We start from the raw sequence: 21945 nt of genomic DNA on the forward strand, positions 1-21945 counted from the left end.
TGCAATTGCTGGGACTGTAATGAACACATAACATGTTGATTTGCACATTCGTATCTTCTCTCCGTTGCCTACTGGAGGTTTTCAGTGTAAATATTGAAGAGCCAAGCAGGTAGGAGCTGTGTGTCCACAGTATTTAAGCCATAGCCAGCAAGCTGATACAGGTACCACATGAGTCAGCTGTAAATCAAAGCTACGCCTCCAGAGACAAGCAAAACAAGCGTTATCAAATGAAAGTGGTGACTGCAGGAAAACTGGACCTATGACATGTTTTTCTCCATAATATCTCCCAATTCTCCCGCACACAACACACATGCACGCACATACACACACGCACACACGCATGCACGCAAGCACGCACACGCACGCACGCACACACACACACACACACACACACACACACACACACACACACACACACACACACACACACACACACACACACACACACATCCAGCTTAACTAAAGCTACTGTTTGTGGCCTGTGATCAGCCTCATCAGGAGTAAATCCTAATACCCCCTGCCCCTCGCTTTCCGCGTGTTTATGTATAGTTATTCCCTTACTTACTGGATCCTGTTTAACTCCTTGTGTTTTGAAAATACAGGTCTTTGTGTCTGCCAAAAGCTGACCCACTCACTGGATATCCACTCCCAGTGACCAGTATCTGTGTGCCTCTGACGTTCCTGTTAGAAATGAGCTGCGCTGCTATCTTCTGGAACGAGACAAAGGGAGTACATTGAATTGTATTGTATTGTATTGTATTGTATTGTATTGTATTGTATTGTATTGTATTGTATTGTATTGTGTTGTATTGTATTGACCGTACCTCCTCTAACATAATACTAATACACTATGTTTGTGATAACAGGCCAAGTTGAAACTGGAGGAAGAAACCATAATGGTTAAGTGTTACTTGAACCGAGAAACTTGCTCTGGGAAGGTATACAATTCTAATCTGAATGAATAGTTGTGCTGACATGTTTGTTTTTTTGCTGCAGGGCTTATATATAGTTTATCTCAATGGTCTGTGTAACAATGGGTGGGATTGATTCCATTTGAGGTGTTAGTGTGTTGAATTGAGAAAATCTGGTTGGATTTGTAGTTATTCCATTGTTGGGCAAAAACGTGTTTGGTGTTGTATAATATAATAAGCTGCTTGGCTTTATTGATCCACTCCTAACCTCTGATCCACAACATATATACTTATTCTTGTGTTCTCAATGACTTTATTGTGTCCCACCATTGGAATTCATGCAACCCAAATTGCCTCACATGGAAAGTCACTATGTATGGACACAACACTTCTTCCCATACACAGCAAAAAGACCCTGCATCAAATGAGAGAATGCACCCCCAACAGACAGAACAATTTGTTTGTAAAGGTCCTAAAAAATGGTACTCGAAAATATATAAGAATATCAGAGGAAAAGCAAATATGTTTCAGCATTTGATTCAATGCACCTTTTTAAACTAGTTTCAGCTTTCATGTTCTTGCGCAATTTACAACTCACGTTATTTTGGACAGTCAAAAATAGAAGCTGCTTTGACAAATCTTAGCCCCAAGGCCAAGAGCTAGTGGATCAGTAACACAAACACATTCATAGTTTATGAACCACTTCTTTAAGAGTCACATTTCAGTATAGCATTTCTTAAATCCGTCTACAATCACAGTAGTTTTTGTAAGTAAAAACTATAAGTAAAAACCACCACAATCTTGTTCATAATCTCTCACATATTCTTGCAAAATGAGAACACTACAACAGGCTACGATAAGAAGGCTTAGGTGCAGAGGCTGGCTCCCTAGACTTGGTCAATGAAGTGCATTGAACTGTACCCTAAATACTTCGTTCCTCTGAGAACATAAGATCTTAAACTCCTTTGGCTGCCAACTTCCCCGGTCAGGGAGTTCACTTCTTTGCGCCGGCAAAGTGCTTGTTGAGGATGCCCTTGGCAGTGTCCAAGGCTGCGTCGGCTGGCACAGGGATGTGAGGGGCAACCCCAGCCCCCTCCCAAGCGGGGCCCTGCGTTGTATCTGAATGGGTGGTGGGGATGCTCAGGAACACTTCACTCTCGCCCACACGGAAGGTCTCAGGGGGGTGGGAGGCGCCGTTGGTGGTCTCGCCCACAATCATGGCCCTGCCATGCTTCTTCATGATGTAGACAAACTCCTCGGCGGCGCCGGCCGTGGCCCCGCTGGTCAGGATGATCAGGCTCTTCTTGGTGCCGTACCTTGCACCTGAGAAAGAAGACGAGTCATTTTTTTTTATCCCTGACGTGCTCTATTCTGCTGACAGCCCGCAATTATATTCTGCTTTATCCAAATTGATAAACTCAATATACAGTAGCCTACACATCATGAAACTGGGAAGTTCATTACCAGTGAGCTCAGACAGAGACCACAGCTCCGTAGTGGTGCCAGAGGGTCTGTCGTACAGTTTGTCCAGCAAGACCTGCTTGTCTGCATCAAAGAAGTAGGAGCAGAAGCCTGCAATGGCAGTGGTGGGTCCGCCCACATTGTTCCTGCAAAAACACATTTTCTAACTCATTCAATATGAAAAATTAAACATTTAGGAAATAAAACCTTTCCATATGGTCCAACTGTCCCAATTTACCCCAACTAAATGGTAAGCCACTCTCTAACTCTGTTCATTTTTAGTGAACATAAATATGTTTCCGGTAGTTGCTATGCTCATAATTTGTGCTTTGATTTTCACTATGAAGAGATGTCCTACCTGAGATCAACAATCAGAGCATCAGTGTTAACAACTTTGTTCCACACATGCTCCACGATGATCTGGGCAATGGCCTGAACCTCTTCGAAGTCACCAAACATGTCAAAGCGCAGGTAACCAATGTTGTTCTCAAACAGATCCGTGTGGAATGAGACCTTGATCAGCTCAATAAACATCTCTGGAGATGGATTCTGAAATCAACATAAATGTCTCAAAAATATTCCCCATAATTGATATGCAATGTTATTCTATTGAAGGTCTACTGAATTCAACAGACAATTGTTTCAGGCAAATATTCATTTAAAAAAAGTTATCTTGATTGACATAAAAGTATTCTCAATAGCTAAATGTATTACATAGGCTACAATTCAACATTAATTTCTTACCATTGGTGGCAGGGCTGGGATGTTGTGGGTGGTCTTCAGGCATTTGTCTCCGGACAGTGTCATGAGGTCAGCGGAGAGTTTTGTCTCCAGCTCCACCTTTGAAGATATCAAGTTGTAGTCACCGCTCGTTGCCGCCAGCTTCTCCGCAACGTCCGCTCCGACATTCTCAAAGGCGTAGTTGTCGGCCACCAGAGCGCCAGTAGCCTCAAGAATGGCAGGGACCTCGGCACGGAGGTTAATGATCTTAATGGCAGCGGCCAGGGCATCTTCAGCATCGATCTCAACATCGGGCATCACGCCGGCGACCTCCCAGGACTTCCCTGTGATGGGGTTGACGGACTTAGCCGAGGGCACTGTGACATAGAAGTCGGTGTCCCCAACCTTGATCTTTTCGATTTTCAAGGACCCGCCAGCGGTTTTTTCCCCGACGATGGTGGCCCTCTTGAGGTTCTTCAGACAATAGGCGACGTCCTCTGCAATTCCCTTGGTGTTTGCACTGGTCAGGATGATGAGAGGCTTCTTTGTTCCGTACCTCTCGCCCAGCAGTGTGGGCATAGACCACATCTCGGTGGTGGTGTTGGTGGGACGGTCGTACACACTGTCAATGTGAATCAGAGGTTCGGCATCAGTGAAATAAGACACAATGTATGGGATGCCCGACAGCTCCCCGCTGCCTGTGTAGCGAAGGTCAAAGATCAGAGCGGACGTGGGCAGGATCTTGTTCCAGACCAGCTCCAGGAGGAGGGTGCCAATCTTGTCGGCCAACTCCTCCCCGATGATGTGGTCGATCCTCAGGTAGCCGATGTTGCCCTCCAGGACCTCCAGCTTAATGGAGCTCTGGAGCACACCGATGAGCTGGTCTGGGGGCAGGGGTGGCAAGGCAGGGGCCACCGCTGGGACGTAGTTGGGCTCATGGGAGATGACCAGCCGGGTGTCACTGATGGTGCTCTGGACCCCACCGGTCAGGACGGAGGCAAGAGTGTCAGGGTCGGGAATGCTGAGGATCTCTGTGTTGCTGCTTGCAGCGTCAATGGCCTCCTGCATGCCAGTCAGTTTCTCCGGGGAGCAGTAGTTGTCCAGGAGAATTTTAGCCATGCTGACAATCAGGTCGGGTGCGAAAGCGCTGTGGACAGCCACATTGCTGAGGACCAGCACCGATGCCAACAAGAGGAGAGACGTTGCCATCTTGGTGGGTTTCTAGATAGCAGTAAACCACAGTAGTGGCCACTCTGCGGTGGAACGTCCGTCTGCAAAGTGGTCCTTGGTCAAATTAGACCTTTTTTCCTGAAAGGTTTCTGTTAACACACACATAAGAGGATTTTCCTCACAATAAACCTTTAATCTTCTTATCTTGAGTGCTTTGGTAAGACAATAACAGGCCAACAATGTAGGTGCAACATATTGCCCAAGATATAGATGTTCAATGTATACTTGTTGCTATGCGTGTGAGGTAAGGTTTAACTAGACACAAATGTCAGTTGAGATTATGCTTGGTGGAAATATTCACATCACTGAATGTGTTATACATTTGTGCATATTTTTCATTTGATGAATAAGGCTCACTGATTGTAGATCAGCGTTAATTAAATAGATCATTGTTTTCTGAATTAATTACTACTTTGTTTCTACCTTAAAATCAGGCCTTCTGTTGGTCAGCTAGTTGATGTGAAGTGTAATGTTACCTTGAACTGTATATTTTGACAAAAGGTCCTTATACCATACTTAGGCTTATAATCTCTCACTCGTGCTGCACATGATCAATCAGCATTATACTTATTATTAAGAACATAGAATTTGAAATAGTCAAGCCATCCACCCCCTCCTCTCTCTTAATGTGCCGTTGGCTGACCCTAAGCATTATGGTCTGTAAATATCACATTGAACTCGAAATAGTTCCGTCTCGGGTAAAAATAACTCACAGGTTTATTCAACAGTTTAAGTGTTGATTAAAAATTGAATAAAATTTACCCGCAAGCAATAACATTTGCCATATAGTTAGATTCAACCTACTACACCAGTATATAATAGATAATGGATGTTCCTCTTCTGAAGCTATATGGCCTCTATTTGGTCATGACACTATTCACAATCAGTTGATATTTGATATCATTGATGCTACACAGTAGGAGAACTGAGCACAGTAGTTCACTACATGTTTGTATGGGTAATGCTCCCTCTACTGACTGTCTGAAGACTCTTCTACATTATGGCAATATGATGTTTTACTCGCAACATGACAAATTACATGACTTGACAAATGACAAAAAGGACAAATAAGAAATGCATTAACAGATTCATATAGAAAGTATTTGCATTAATCGGATTAAATACATGATGATAGTATAATGAAATTAAATATTAACCCTTTCTCCTCACACATATTTAGGCCAACAACAAATGTAGCTCGGGGGAGATAAAAACAAGAGAAGACATTTAGATATTCATGAAATATGAACAATAGGATTTATTTGTACATTTCTCATACAAAATGACACACAGGGATTTTGGTCAAATTCATCGAAGGCAACTACTTTCATCCCAGACCTGCAACAGTCAAGGATCTGTTTATTAAATCATTTATAATCATGTCCAAAAAGAAAGCTTTCATAAGGTGCCTTAAGGATTACTAATGTGCAATCTACTATTTAAAGACTTTCAAACTTATTTGGAAAATATATATATTTTTACAAACTTCGGGGTGGTTATGGTATACCACAGATATGTCAGATTTCTGAAAAACAATTATAATAAATAACATTTCTGTTAGAAATCACACACAACAAAAAACATCATTCACAAATACAGGACAAACAAAGTAAACAGGAAAGTGAAAGTGAAACAATAACATGACCATTATTTCCCTTGATCTCGCTTTAAAAGCCTGGCTGCAATTATTCTCTGTGCAACACTCAGAGCATCATTTGCCTGAGCAACAATGTGTGGCTCGACCCCGGAAACACTCCACACTTTCCCGGTAACAGCACTCAAGACCACCTGGTTAGGTATGGAGGCATACAGGATACTGTTCCCGATCTGGTAGGTGGCACTGGACAGGGACCCTCCGATGGTCGGCTCCCCGATCACCGTCGCCCTGTTAAGGTCCTTCATGGTCCGCGTGAACGCCTCGGCAGCCGACCCCGTCATGTGACTAGTGAGGATGTAGATATCCTTGGTGGAGCCGTACCTCTGACCCTGGATCTGAGGCAGGGTCATGACCTCGGTCATGGTGGTTGTGGAGCGATCAAATACGGTGTAGAGGTGCCTCAGGGGCTCAGCATCGAAGAAGTAGGTGCAGAGGAGTGGGATGGCTGTGGAGTAACCACCTGTGTTGTATCTCATGTCGATGATCATTGTGTCCGTGTTCACCAGCTTGCTCCACACCAGTTTAATCAGCTCAGGGCCGATGGCTCTCATCACTTCTATGTCTGCCATCATGTCGAACCTGAAGTAGCCCACGTTCCCGGGCATCACCTCAATCTTGAACAGCGCGTCAATGATGTAACCCACCTCCTCAGCTGTTGGGATTTTTGGCATGTCATGCAGAGACTCGGGTTCGATGTCGCAGTAGAATATGTGCAGCCGGTGGTCACCTGATGTCTCCTGGAGGTCAGCTGTCAGTTGGGATGCCAGAGACTCATAGTCCACCACCGATCGATATGAACCCTCGGCCCATTTGATGAGCAGCACACTGCTGACCTTGTTGGCAACCTCAGGGATGGCGTAGTGTACTTCCAGGAGCTCCCCCGTCCCCTCCACCAGTGAGCGAACCTCCCTGTGAAACTCTATGATCTCATGGGTGTGGTCAACGGCCTCCTCAGCAAGCACTATGGCGTCAGGGACCACGCCTCCACCTAGCCAGCACTCCCCGTTGTTGTCTATGATGTTTATGAAGGGGACGGTGATGACAATGTCGGTGTCTTCCACCTGGAAGGACTTGGAGTGCATCAGGGTCCCGGATGTGATTTCCCCGATGACGGTGCCACGGTGCAGAGACTGCATCAGATAAGCAAATTCCTCGCCAGCACCAGCAGTATAGTAACTAGTCAGGATGTACACTCCCCGTTTAGACCCATAGGGTGGGCCTGGGAGGCCGGAAAGCGTTTTAAACTCAGTGGTGGTGTTCTGGATCCTGTCGTATAGGGTGAAGAAGTGGAACTGTTGTGACGGGTCTTGGAGGAAGGAGAGCAGGATGCCCATGGAAGCTGAGGACCCACCTGTGTTGTATCGCAGATCGATGATGAGGTTCTCTGTGTCTTTGAGGGGCTCCCAGATTTTTTGGGCAATCTGCTCTCCTAATTTGGCCATCACTGACACGTCTCCAAACTTGTCAAAGCGGAGATAACCAGTGTTTCCAGTTAAGATGCGTACTTTGAAGACTGTATCCACCAGGTTTGTAAGAAATGCTGGATCGTTTGGTATGTTCTCAGGTTCAAAGTCTTCCTCAATGATAACCGGGTGATCTTGGGTCAGTTTGATCACCAGACGAGGGTCCTCTGACACAGACTGCAGTTCGTAGTTGATTTTATTCGCCAGGTCCTCCTCTGAAATGACAGAAAAAAAATTGGTGGATTCCAGATGTTGAAGGAGAGCCGGTACTCTGTCTGTGAATGAGTAGTACTGCCTGATGATGTCAGAGACGCTCTGGACAGCGTTTGGAATGGCACTCCTGACAGCCAGTAGATTTTTGGCATTGGCAACAGCCTCCTTGGCATTGATATTTACAGAGGGAGATACTCCACTCACTTCCCAGCTTTGGCCTGTTATTGGGTTCACTGACCTGGCCACAGGAACTGTGATGTAGAAACCAGAATCTCCTATTCTTATCTTCTGCACTTTCACTGACCCCCCGGCTGACCTCTCTCCAACAATTATAGCCCTGTTCAAATGCTTCAGAGTGTAGGCGATTGCCTCAGCCGCACCCATAGTACGCTTACTGGTTAATATGATGAGGTCTTTTCTCTTTCCATACCTCTCTCCCATGATAGATGACATAGTCCATAGCTCCTTAGTGGTGTTGGAGGGCCGATCAAACACAGTGTCAATGTGAATGAGAGGTTCTGGGTCGGAGAAGTAGGAGATGATGAAAGGGACTCCGTCCAGCTCCCCAGCTGTGCTGTAGCGCAGATCAAAGATTAACGAGGAGGCGTGGGTGACCTTGGTCCAGATGTTCTCCCGGAGCAGCGGGCCAAGCTTGGCTGCGGTCTCCTCCCCTATAATCCGGTCGATCCTCAGGTAGCCGACATTGTTCTCAAGGAACTCCAGCTTCACAGAGTTTCTGACCAGCCGGATGAGCTGCTCCGTGGGAAGAGATGGGAGAGCAGGCGGCATCACCGGGACAAAGTTTGGCTCGAAGGACACAGTCAGCCGAGGGTCATTGAGTGCACCCTGCACGCCAGCCGTCAGCACAGATGCTAAGGTCTTGCGGTCAGATATTTTGAGGATTTCTCCACTGTTGATGGCTTGCTGAATGGCCTCCTGCATCCCGACTAGATTCTCAGGGAAGCAGTAGTTGTCGAGGAGAATTTTTGCCATATCCAGCACCAGAGCTGGCTGGAAGGAAGCGCTGGAGTAGAGAACATGGCAAAAAAGCACCAGCAACGCTTGTGAGAACCGACTTACTGCCATTATGGTGGAGAATGTTATATTTGATCTGCGTTATCCTGCTTTTTGGTCCATTCATTCAGAGGGACCGTCCTTTGTCAGGAGAGAATGGTTTTCACCGGCAGGTTTCGGACAACAACAACGACATAAGAGGCTTCTGTTCTCAATAAACCTTTAATCGTATTATCTGCGGTGCGTCCGCCAGACAAACACAGACAAACATTTTTTTCTCAAATTGGAGATGTTACATCGAAGGTATTATGAAGTAGGTATTTGGGTATGCCAGTACCTTTTCTAGTTTTACTGTATTTAATTTGTTGTATTACTGTAAAGAACGAGGCTTCTGTCGGGATGTATTTCGTTTTAGGCATCAAATCAAATAAAAAAACCTTCGCATCCCATATTCTTTATTAGAGTTTCTATTATATGCTCTACTATGTCATACACATTTTCTTTAAAAAAAAGAGGATGAGATAGAGAAAATAGATTAGAGAAGATTGTAGAGGTCAAATACTACCTGATTAGTATGAAAGCCCCATGTGAAACTCACAGTCAGTTATAAGGCAGTGTGGTTTGGCCAGGTGGAGATAAGGTTCAGTCTTTATGAGGTCATGTCTGGGGCGAGTGGATGAGATGATTACACAGTTTGTGTTCACGTGTGTAAATGTGATACACTGCCTTGAACACGGGATTTAGGATGAAAACCAAAGATTTAGCAGAAGTGACTATAAACATGAACATGGACTTAATGGATTTAATGACATTTCCACTGTGTTCATTTAGGTTGGAATATAATTTAAGGTTGAGTGAGTTCAAAATGGAAATTTAAAGGCAGGCTAATACAAGCCTTACAACACTGGGAATTTTCACAACCCATAATTACGCAACCACATATAATCTAATGCTGCAGCACAGTATGTACGTTAATCTCAGTTTAACTTCTAATACCCAGTCTTACATAAGCCCGTCTGGTGATTCTTTGTGACCAATCAGGACCTGGAATCTCATTTTAAAGACTCCACTCCCGGTGCATTGCTCACTGCGTCATTTAAGAGGGCATGTTTGGCACTAATATGGATAGAGGGGAGGTCATCAGGGGGAGGAACTCATTTAGGCAATTGTGGTCTCGGTTAATTAGGCTAAAATCAGACGTCACGTAGTGTTTTAATGGAAAGGTGGTATATTAAGACTGGGCTTTATTTGTTTTTATTGTCAAGTGGTGATGTAAGTGTCTACATCCAGACTTTTTCATCCCCTCCTGACAAACATTAGCTTCATTAGAAGCTGATTAGAATACAGTGATGTGCATTGACCATAGATAGACATCGCATCATTGTGTCTTTCCCATAATGGCGTTTGTAAGATTATTTTTCTACGAAGGGTGCATAATGCCACCTGGAGTGTGTTGTTTGAACAACTATAAAGCCAAAGTTGGCGCTTTACTGCCACCTGCAGTTATGGAATGTTTGCTCACGAGTAGAATTCATTGGCTGATCCTTCCTGGTGACCTGGATGGAATTATGGGATCCTTCCTAAACCCATAGGAAATCCCACTCAGTTGACTACTTCAAAATGGTGGAAGTCCTCAATGGTGCTGCTGTGCTAAAATTGACTTTTGGGCACTGGAGTCCTTTATCTACCACTATGGTATTGACTAATGTGTGACCTGTTCACAACTGAAATATGGTCTGGTTTTGATATGTTGGGATCAACATGTACTGAATACGAGTGTGCAGTATTTGCGTTTAAATAATTACAAAGATATTCAAAATAACCAAAAATAAATGAAGGAGTAAGATATATAAGAAATAAATAATACAATTCAAACCAATTCCTTACTTTATAGAACAATTATACATTCAAATGAATACACAGGTACAAAAAGATACTCCGTTTGAAGTTTTATGAATGTGTTGAGACAACTGTTTATTGTTCACCTGTAGAGTGCGCTCTTTACACATTATTCAATGAAGAGCTTCCACAAAAGTTGAGCTTTATAAATGCACATTGAATATTCATATAGTACAACTGCAGCACAGAAATGCACTGTTATGTAATAGTGCAACCTTTACCTATAATCCACAATCTCTGACTCTAATATGAAACTAATGAGAACAATCCATATTTAATTCAAAGCAATAATTTAGAAGTCACAATCAGAAATTCCCTGCTATAAAAATACTTAAAACTCTTATACCATTAAAACTTGTAGAGCAAGATAGTCAACTGATAAATAAACAACACTATGTACAAACTCTTTAGATATGATGATAATTTTGTTATAGATATCAAACTATAGATGCACACAGACTTAATACAGACGTAGGATCTTAATCTGAGCCAGGTTGCTACAGCAGGAAAATAATCCTGCAACAAATGTGAATTATTATGTGGATTATAATTAATGGACATTTTTGTAGGGGTTGCTACATTTTTTGTTAGGGCAAATCAAGGCTGAAATGTCAAAGAGGAAATTACAAACTTTAAAATCCTTTTAAAAACTCCAATACACCACAAGTTTGCATTTCCTGCTGTGCAGGAAAATCCTCAGCAACAAAAGAGAAAGAAAGTGAAGAAAATGCTAGCTGGTGAAGGATTGATTTGATTGATACGATAGCATGAACATGTGAAAGTTGGCTTGGTGTCTCTAGCTTGAACAGTTCAAGAGTTATTGTTGGTAGGTTATTTTATGTAAATGTATGCAAATGTCCATAGTTCTAGTTAAAAAATAAAGAAATAATTGAAGTTAGGATAGCCTGAACATGTGAATGTTTGTTTGGTGCCTATAGCTTGAACAGTTGTGGAGTTACTTTTGGTGAGTTATTTTATGCAAATGTGTGCACATTTTTATCGTTATGAAAGTTTTCAAGAATTGCAAGTTAGGATAGCCTGAACATCTAAATGTTGCTTCAGTATTTCTAGCTTGAACAGATTAAGACGTACTGTTGGGGAGTTATTTTATGCACATTTATTCAGTCATAGTTGATACATGTGTTAAAGAATTTGAAGTTAGGATAGCCTGATCATGTGAAAGTAGGTTTAGTGTCTCTAGCTTGAATGGCTGAAGAGTTATGCAAATGAATGCACATATATATAGTTATAATTGATATAAGTTTTTTTTTTGTGTGTGTTTTTTTTGTTGTTGAATTTTACCCCTTTTTCTCCCCAATTTTGTGGTATACAATAGTTTTTTTTTAGTAGCTACTATCTTGTCTCATCGCTACAACTCCCGTACGGGCTCGAGAGAGACGAAGGTTGAAAGTCATGGGACATCCGATACAGAACCCAACCAAGCCGCACTGCTTCTTAACACAGCGCGCATCCAACCCGGAAGCCAGCCGCACCAATGTGTCGGAGGAAACACCGTGCCCCTGGCAACCTTGGTTAGCGTGCACTGTGCCCGGCCCGCCACAGGAGTCGCTGGTGCGCGATGAGACAAGGATATCCCTACTGGCCAAGCCCTCCCTAACCCGGACGACGCTAGGCCAATTGTGCGTCGCCCCACGGACCTCCCGGTCGCGGCCGGTTATGATAGAGCCTGGGTGCGAACCCAGAGTCTCTGATTGATACAAGTTTTTAAGTATCTGAAATTAGGATAGCCCAAACATCTGGACGTTGGTTTGGTGCCTCTAGATGAAATGGTTCAAGAGTTACTGTCAGTGGGTTATTTTATGCAAACGTATGCACATTTATATAGTTATAGTTGATTACGATTTGAAAGAATGTGAAGTTACAATAGCCTGAACATATGACAGTTGGTTTAGTGTCTCTAAATTGTACTGTTCAAGAGTTACTGTTGGTGAGTTATTTTATGCTAATTTATGCAAACGTTTATCGTTCTAGTTGATTAAAGTTTTAGAGAATCTGAAATTAGAATAGTCTGGAAATGTGAAAGTTGGTTTGGTGTCTCCAGCTTGAACGTTTCAAGAGTTATTGTTGGTGAGTTATTTTATGCTAATGGTGGCCAGTCTGTTGTGGCAGTCTGCACATTGGGACGTTGGATTCATGTTAATAGCTTAAGTCATTTAAGCATCTGAGAGAACAGAACAAAGTAAATTATAATAATAATATGAGTATGTAAGAAATCTAGAGTTGTGTATTGCTTTGCATGCGCACCTAACTAAGATCCTACATCTGTAGATCCAATTTATGATCTATATTATTTTCTAAAACCCTAATAACAATAATGATAACGCTCATAAATAATTTATAAATATTGTACCATAGGCTTTATTGCTATTCTAGACAGACTGTGCATTCGCTGAACATATACTCAATAAAATAACTCAAATGCATCTCACAACAGAACTGTACAGATTTACAGTATGGCTTAAAGGGGACCACCATGGATGTTACCTCTCACTACCTACATCCACACTTTGCCACCTTCATCTCCTCGTACGGGTGTCGTATAGTGATGACACCATTCTCCTGGTACATGACCGTGATGGGGTCGAGTTTTGTGGGAACGCAACACGCCATGTTGGCTTTTTTGGGGTTCTTGAGATTGACCAGGGTCTGGATGAGGGCGTGTTTGGAAGGGGTCATGTCGTCAGTCAGGGGGTAGTAACACACCCCTCTACACTCAAAGGCGTCATACTCAGGGGGCGCTACGATCCACTGGTCCCAGCCGATGTCTTTGAAGTTGACTCGCATGGAGGTCCGTCGGCAGTAGTTGGTGTCCGCCTGCCTCTTCCGCCTGGGGTGTAGGTCCACGGGGATCTCATTGTAGTCGGTCCCTTGCCAGTCGCTCCCTGAGAAGAGTGTCTCTTCCTCATGAACTATCATCTCCCTCAGCTCCTTCTTGGCCTCTCTCTTCCTGCTCCCCAGGTCGTTGGAGAAGACGATCAAAGCAGCTGCCGTGTTATCCCTCACGCCCACGCCCACGCCCACGTCCAAACCTCCGCCTTTGAAAGGCCCACAGTCCCACCTGTCGACCACCACTTCAAACTCACTGGCCCCGCGGTCCGACTTGACCCAACTCTGGATGGCAGTGGTCACATCGAAAGTTTCCCAAGAGTGATGGGTCCCAATGACCTCTTTCCCATCCACAAGGTGGGCAATGGCCTTGTTTCCTTTATACTCCACTTCATAGACCTTTATGGAAGCCCCGATCCCATTGGTAGAGGTTGAGGTTGTCCTATTATCCAGCAGGGTGAACAGCCTGAGTTCTGCCATGTTGACCTCTTCGTGATTTGGGACAGTTACATTGAACAGAAGTCTGTGTTTTGACTTGGTGCCATTTTTTTCAGAGTGACTGACATCTGCAACATTGGGCAAAAGGCATACATAGTTTCATATTTGATATCCCTTATTTGTATCAACAGCCTTAGAGGCACACAGGCTTAATAAGCATGCATAATACAGTGTCTATGTATGAAAATGTTGTGATCATTGATAAAATCCCCCACATTGATGTTTGACTTGCCTATGTACATACCTTGAACGGTGAAGCTGCGAATGACATCAGAACGAGGCATCGAGGACGTGTCGGAGGCATACTTGTTGTACAGTTCAATCATGAACGGCGGCGGGTATATCTTGCTGTGCTCCCGTGGGACATCGGATAAATTGAGTTTCCTCAGAAACTCTTCCTTCATGGTTCCCAGAAAGCTGTGTAACCTGTCCTCCTCTTCGACCAGGTCCTGCTCGGAAGTCTCAGAGAAGCCCCCGCGATCTTCACTTTGGAGGACATCGTTCAGTGGTTTGCACCGACAGGAGCCCGTGGACACCAGCAAACTCAGACACATCTGGAAGAGGAAACGCCTTGAGCACTGCATCTTCAGATCAGATCCTTCCCAATCGACACGCTTTACCTTCCCAGTTCCCACTATGTATTTAAAACTGACTTTGGGTGACAATCTGTTGAAATTGAGATTCTTCTACGCTAGGGCTATAGTCCTGGGGGTCCACTCCCATGCTCTAGAGTAAACAGTAGCCTCATGTCAACCGAAAATAGTAGCACGGCCATTCTTATCTCGACCATTGATGTCTTGTTTTAGGCTTTGTTATCGTTAGAGGGCTTGAAGTTAATGAAGATTCTGTAAACATTTGCAGACACACTGCGATAATGAGAGAGACGCTGGAAATTGTGGGGCTACTGACAAACACTTTACTAAATTCTTCCCTCTTGCTTCCCACATGCAGGTCAAAGCTCAGGCCAACGGAAATCAAAATGTATATGTTCGAAAAGGCAGTGAAATACTTATCAGGGTTGGGGAGTAACTGACGCACATGTAATCTGAATATTAAAAAAACTGCAACTGTAATGAATTAAATGACCAGCTAAAATATTGTAATCAGATTACAGATACTTTTGAAAAACTAGATTATTGCTTCTTGGATTACTACTGAATTTAGAAAGGATGTTTGCAATAAAAATAATTGATGACACCTTTCTGTTTTCTCAATGACATTCATTTCAGCAATGAAAAAAAGGTGCAAGTTTAAGTTTGCTCCATCTGAGCGTGTCTGGGCACAAGTCAGAAACCACTATAATGATACACCAAATTAATTTGATGGATCCTTTTTGTCGTATTTTAATGTATCTTAAGGGGAAAGTAATCTAAAAGTAATCTGATTATGTTACTGAGGTTGGGTAATCCCAAAGTTATATTACCGATTACAATTTTGGACCAGTAACTAGTAATTGTAACAGATTACATTTAGAAAGCAACCTACCCAACCCTGTACATAGTAAGACTTGTTTATCTTTCAGATACAATATAGATATCATACTTGTTCAACAGAGAAAACAGTAACAAATGTACTTTTCAATTTTAGTTACAGGTTAAATTGGTAGCACTGAATGAATCAAGCTGCATCATTCTATGTTGGGTAGAACGCCTTCTTCATCACCAGTGTGTCATACAGTGGCTAGGATCCAGTGTCATCGTGGGGGGTACATCAGAGGCAAATGTGTCTGAGGACGTTGGCCTGAGTCAGGGGCACTCCTCCCACCTCTCCCTAAAAACAGAGTGAAGACCATTGAAATATCCTCTGACATACATTTTCCAATGCATTGGAAATGAAGGGACTTTCTTAACCTGTCTGAAATGCGTAACACATTCCTATCTCCTAAACATTCCTGGAGCAGCCTTTAATTCTAATATTAGCCTATTGACTAAAACTGTAAGTATGTAGGATGCTCTTTATGTATCATCATAGGATGATGATACACAAAGAGGACTCAGGCCAACATAATCCTAAAATGATTACAACGCCACACAATCTTCCATGTTTTTCATTATACAAACTATACTTTATGTTCTATTCAGTTTATTTCCATTTAAGTTTACAGTCAGTCTAGGCAATATTTTGGCAATTTAAGCAGAAACGATAAAAAACGGACATATTCACAATTCAATTACAGTTTCTCTCAATCGCTTTGGCTCAATTCTCGAACGAGAATTATTTTTTTCAAAACAAATCTCTGAACAATTACTTTCTTGTTCACACCAGATTTGAATTTCCTTTTCATTTAAGCAAATTGCACGTGTTTTGGCACGTGTGCAAAAGAGTAAGTACAATTGTCTACAATTTGCACAATAACTACATGTACATGGCTGACCAAAACTGACGAGTTGATTCTCAGTGAAACTGTCATACTCTTCACAACTTCTAAGCATTCTTTCATCGTGTGAGCCATCACATGCCAAATGATCTATTAGAATTATCAAAATCTGTCAGACATACATGTATATTCCATAAATATCTATGACATGGAATGTTTGTGACGTCTGCTAAATTGGAAAATGACCTGCCAGGCCAACAAGAGTGACAGGATGTCCACCAAGAAGGTGGGAACTTGTAGTGTTACGTACTGTGAGGAGGTACAATTGATTGTTTTTTTACAGACGGACATGCAAATGTGAATTTTCTGTTGACATGTAACTCATTGCTACAAAAAAAAAGTACTGTATACATACAAATGTACAGTATTGAATTTTCCCCGTAAACTTTTATCTACTGTTGAAGTCGGTATCTAAAAAGCTCAGTGTGATACACAATAGCATTCAGCTAGACAAAACTGACATTATTGTATATGATATTAAGCAGTCAGTGTCTACAAAAAAGTAGAACAAAACTGAAATGTGTGAATAACAAACATTTCCAGAGTTGACTGTCATGGTGAAAAAACATCTAAACATTTTGACCAGTACGGCTCACACGATGACAACATTTTTTTCTCACTTTGGTGGCATTGGCCAATTCACTGACACAGTAATTAGGTTTTGAAGCATGAATTAAATGTTTTGGGTGAGTTACTACATTTTTGCAGACATGCAATAGAGTTGTGATGTCCCATAAAACAGTTGTGACAATTGCACTTACAGTTTAGAGAATGTTCAGACGGTTTCAGAAAATGAGCCAAAGCGATTGAGAAAAACTGTAATGGGGAAATAGAAGTTACATAGCACAATTATTCTCAACACCTTTGTGGTAGTTTTACATGAATCAACTGTACATACAGTATGATGTTGAAAATGTCGGATGTAATAATTGTGCACTAGTGGTGTATTGTTTCATCAGTAACATCAAAACAATAAATCTCAGGTCCACATCTTAAAAAATGGCAATTTTGTAACTATTTATATTTCAAAACAGCAGGTGGCAGCAATGTGCTGCGTATCTCCCTTTTCTTTGAAAATGATGACAGCGGATCCCGAATTCAAACTAATGCAACGATTACATTTGATATTCCACAGTGAGTACCCTATAAGATGACCACAGTATGCATACAGTCAGAAAACAATATAGAATTATTTATTAAAATAGTACAATCTCTCATGCATTAACCATTTATTTTAGCAGATTATTTCAAACACCTAGTGAACACTACATAAACGACAGGCAAAGCATAGTTTAGGATTCCATCAATTATTTACAAAAAAAGTCCCATTTAGTTGTATTAGTTACAAGATTATTTACAGAGGTTGAGCTTTTGAGTCTGGTGCCGTAGGAAGACTTGAGTCCAATAGTCTAAGTGCAGTATATGGCAATAGGGTCCAGTATTTGAGTTACTCTGGAGTCTGGGTATAGATCAAGAGCCAGCTCTGGATGGCTGAAGGCTTGGAACTGACAGTTAGTCAAACAGTCCCCAATTCACCTACAGTCGAGCTGCTGAATGACAGAGGAAATCCTGTGTGAATCACACTCATCGGAGGGTCAGACATAGCGTTCTCTGCATCCCACCACCCGTAAAACCCTTATCTATAATCCATATCTCCCTCCATGGTGAGTTCATCCATTGTAGTCTCATCCAAATATGTATTTCTTTTTGTACTCTATTGACTGAATGTCTCTCCTGCTCCACTCTGTCTGATTCATTGTCATCTTTTTTATGCATTTATGCATTGAGGCTCTTTCCCGGGTGGTTCTACCGGCAGCCACAGGTCTCCACAGACATGTTGGGGTAAACCTTCAGCACCATGTTCCGGCTGGGGTCCAGGAAGAGAACACTCAGAGAGCTCATCCTGTCCGGAACACAGCAGGGCTCCGGAATGCCGGGAACGATTCCCACCGCCCTCACAATGCTCTGGATGGTGGCGTGGTTCGAGGGCCGGAGAACCTGGGAGCCAGAGAGGGAAAGAAGCTGGAGTTGAGAGGGATTCTCTTTCACAAGGAAATATGAGGATGACATCACATTTGTCAGGCATGTATTTAATACAGCATACCCTGTATGCAGTATCATCGGATGAATTAAATAACTTTCAAGCATATTTTCAAGACAATGGAACATTTTATTGACGAAATAAATACTACACGAAACACTGAAGTAAAACACTACACAAATTTACCTTTGGAATAGGAAATCTGCAGGTGCCTGCACAGTAGTAGGCATCATAGGCTTTCGGGGCTAACACCCACTCGCTCCAGCCGATGTCTGCAAAGTCCACTCTCAGGTAGCGTCGGGCGCAGACCCTGGGCTCACTCCACTGTCTCCTGCGTGCCTTTTTCATGGTCCTCTCATCAAAGCTCAGCACCTGGGGCTTATTCAAGCCGTCACTGCTGTCCTGGCCTTGCTTTCGCCCATGTTTCATTGAGGGCTTAATCTTGGGAGCAAAATAAGTGCTCTCCCATAGTTCATGGTTCTTCAGGGTGTGAAACTGGACTTCAGGCAGGTCATTGTTCTGTATTTGGTCCAGGGGGGACACTGCTTCTCTTTTCAGCCTGGAGGCTGGAGGAGATGCATTGGGGGACCGGGTGGGCTCCTCGCCTGAAGGGAAAGGCCCGTACCTCTGCAAGGTCATGGCCACGCTGTTGGGCTCAGATATGGACATGTCGTTGGCATACACCAGGACGTATGGTAGGCTGGCTGGAGAGAGGCGCTCCTGGTTCCTCTGGGGCCTCACCCCAAAGTCAAACTCTGCAGAGATGAGGAGCTCTCCCAGGACGTGGGCCTCTTTGACTACACCGGAGACTTCTCTTGTCTGCCAGGACCCTCTCCTGGGAGGGGGCAGGGTGACGTTGCCCAGCGGGGAGGCAAAGGCAGAGTTCGGGGACGTTCCTCGGAAGAGGAGCTGGGACGGGGGAAGCTGCTGGAGGCGACAGGAAGCGTTTCGGGAGCGCCGGCAGATCCAGGGCCGGTGGCGGGGACGCTGGTCCAGGAAGTGGAATGTGGCGGACAGGATGACCTCCGACTCCTGGATGGTCGACAGGTTGAAATGGAACCACACGCTGTTCGCGGAGACTCCTGCAAAGAAAAGAAAGACATGATCATGTGTGTCGACAGCATTTTTAATTCTACACATTCTTTTTCAACATGTAGCCTACTTTCCACAGCTTTTCTGCAACCACAATGTCATAAAAGCCACAAATTATTATCTGTGTGTGAAATATCATCACATACAATAGGCTACAGTGCAATCATTATGCCATGATTACACTGATTGCGATACACACTATTTTGACTACCATAAACAATATTCTTAATGTCATCCCTTGACTCCCACTAATGTTTGAAAAATAAAAATTGCCCCTGAATAGGTCTCAGCCATATGGAAATGCTTAGGAGAGCACGGAATATAGTTTTCTGTGTGCCTTTAATAGTGTCTGAGTGAGTGTCATAATAGGCTCTTGTCTAACATCTCATGAATAGTAACAGTAGCCCACACTCTCTGATCACAGTGAGCCTATACCAAAACGGTGACAGGGCATGGTTGGTGCTTATATAAAACACATACAATAGCCCAACTTAATTATTATAAACTTTTTGCTATTGCAAAATTATGTTTATGTCACTTTGTATGGTTCCAAGGCTACTCTAGCTGCTGCGTTCAAAGTACCCTGCCTACAGCTGTCAGCAGCCCACCACGTTCATATTAAGTGTGATATTCTGGTATCATGCAGTAAAATATGAACATGTAGGAGAACACTCACTTGGAATAGCTTTAAAACTTCTCACGGTATTTCCGTCTCGATAACGGTGAGGCTCCTTACTGTACTTTTCATAGAGTTTGAACATATTGATTGAGACCATGTCCCGCGATGCGGTTTCGCGCGCGGAAGAGTCATCCGTAGCCTGTTCGATATTGCTGTCGTGCTGCGTCATGTCGGATGGCTCCACGGATGAAACTTCCCCGATACTGGAATTTAAAAATAATAACAAATGCACCAGATGTAATAATATCTTTGCCATATTTTCTATTCAAAACGCGTTATTCCATCAAGTTAGGTCTTTCTTTAGTATTTGAATGTGACAAAATGTGAGAAAAGCCGTCCACAGTTTGATCTGCAGTGCAATTCCAGGATGCGCTTGATTGGTGTTATCCTTTTACTCACATGTAGATTGGCGTTAAGGGTTTAAAAAAGGTAAATCGTATGACAGGCACACTTCACAGATTATAGCTCCACACTTGTTTAATACTACTAGAGAGACCAGGGGAAAGCCTACGGCTTTAGCAGTGACAGACGGTGACGCTTTGGAGCGCTCAGCCAACGAGAGTCAAGCCCACAAATCTTCCCCATTGTAGAATCAGAATCTACTTTACGCGTAGAGAACAGGCTACTCAGACAAATGGTGCTCGTTTCATAAAGTTAGACCAAAGCTACATCAATGTCTGCAAGATCCCATAATGATAATAGTCTACATAACAGAACCGAATATAATAGCATAGTATATGTCAGGGGTCTTCAACCTTTTCTTTCTCAGGTACCAAGGCAAACCAAACGTTAGCAAAACGTTAGCAAAAAAAAAAGAGTTTTTCACATGTCTTGTCTTATCATCAGGTGAATGATAATGTCAAAGAGAACTAATCAACATTTTAAAATGAGTAGATTTGGTATACAGTTTTTTATTATTTTGATCTCCTCACATTATGATTGGAAGAGGATGTGCAAACTCTAACATAGCTTATTAGATATAAAGGTAATCTGCATGGTTAAAGTCCCGGTACAGTCAAAAAACGTGTTTTCATGTGTTTTATATATAGTCCCACACTATGAGGTTGGGATAATAATGTGAAATTGTGAAAATTATGATAATGCCCTTTTAGTATAAGAGCTATTTTAAAATCACCTGCAATTTCAGCCTGTTTTGGTGGGATTTAGTTTTTACCTTCAAGCTTCTTGCTTGAGAAATTGCTGTTTGCTAAAGAAGCTATTTTTGTCATCATTTGAATTGAAAACAATCACAGAAAGGTTATTCATTGTTACCCAGAAATGATTTGCGATTGAGGTAAAAACGGATGCATTGGACCTTTAAACACATGGCTAGACAGTAAGGAACGTGTCTGTCAGCCCTGCATTAAAGGCCAACTCCGCCTATGCCTGGAGTTTAAAGTGCTTTAGAGTCCAGAACATTGCAAGTATGACAACAGCAATTCTGATTAAATTGTTGGGTTTTTTGCATGTCGATTTTTTTGGGGGCATCTCTTTTTCTTTCATTGAAAAGGTTTCCATACATCATGGGGCAAATATAAAGCATTTGTTACACTCTAGTCTAAACCTAACTTTGACCGTGTAAACGGTCCATTTCCTTCCCTTTTAGATAACCCTAAGCATGACAATCACATAATGACTAGGGTACACTCCCTTTGTAGTCCAGAGTTGCATGAAGAATTGATGTTTCGGTGGTTGGCTGATATGTCAAAATATGTCTCTGTTCCTGGTCTCTCCAGCCAACCATGTGATTTTAAGACATTTTTAGAGGTGCTCTTGTTTTTCTTCCATGTCATTCTTTCATGGCCCCTTGGTCAGAGGGGCCTGCTGGAGCCTCCTGGGTTCC

The 21945-nt window shown here is 42.8% G+C and overlaps 3 protein-coding genes across 3 annotated transcripts; all 3 read right to left on the reverse strand.

The window, feature by feature from the left end:
• Window positions 1-1599: 1599 nt before the first annotated feature.
• LOC110499034 (retinol-binding protein 3) lies at window positions 1600-9095 on the reverse strand. The gene is made up of 5 exons (XM_021575864.2): window positions 6084-9095; window positions 3117-3431; window positions 2731-2921; window positions 2376-2518; window positions 1600-2234 (listed from the first exon to the last, which is right to left on the reverse strand). Exons 1-5 carry the CDS (start codon window positions 8739-8741, stop codon window positions 1906-1908), a joined length of 3636 nt encoding a protein of 1211 aa, XP_021431539.2. The 5' UTR covers window positions 8742-9095; the 3' UTR covers window positions 1600-1905.
• Window positions 9096-12221: 3126 nt separating this feature from the next.
• LOC110499036 (growth/differentiation factor 2-like) lies at window positions 12222-14629 on the reverse strand. The gene is made up of 2 exons (XM_021575866.2): window positions 14158-14629; window positions 12222-13981 (listed from the first exon to the last, which is right to left on the reverse strand). Exons 1-2 carry the CDS (start codon window positions 14495-14497, stop codon window positions 13080-13082), a joined length of 1242 nt encoding a protein of 413 aa, XP_021431541.2. The 5' UTR covers window positions 14498-14629; the 3' UTR covers window positions 12222-13079.
• Window positions 14630-15954: 1325 nt separating this feature from the next.
• LOC110499035 (growth/differentiation factor 10) lies at window positions 15955-20677 on the reverse strand. Its single transcript, XM_021575865.2, has 3 exons — window positions 20100-20677; window positions 18518-19413; window positions 15955-18288 (listed from the first exon to the last, which is right to left on the reverse strand). Exons 1-3 carry the CDS (start codon window positions 20356-20358, stop codon window positions 18097-18099), a joined length of 1347 nt encoding a protein of 448 aa, XP_021431540.1. The 5' UTR covers window positions 20359-20677; the 3' UTR covers window positions 15955-18096.
• Window positions 20678-21945: the final 1268 nt, after the last annotated feature.

Source organism: Oncorhynchus mykiss, chromosome 20 (genome assembly GCF_013265735.2).
Source record: "Oncorhynchus mykiss isolate Arlee chromosome 20, USDA_OmykA_1.1, whole genome shotgun sequence".
Taxonomy (NCBI): Eukaryota; Metazoa; Chordata; class Actinopteri; order Salmoniformes; family Salmonidae; genus Oncorhynchus; species Oncorhynchus mykiss.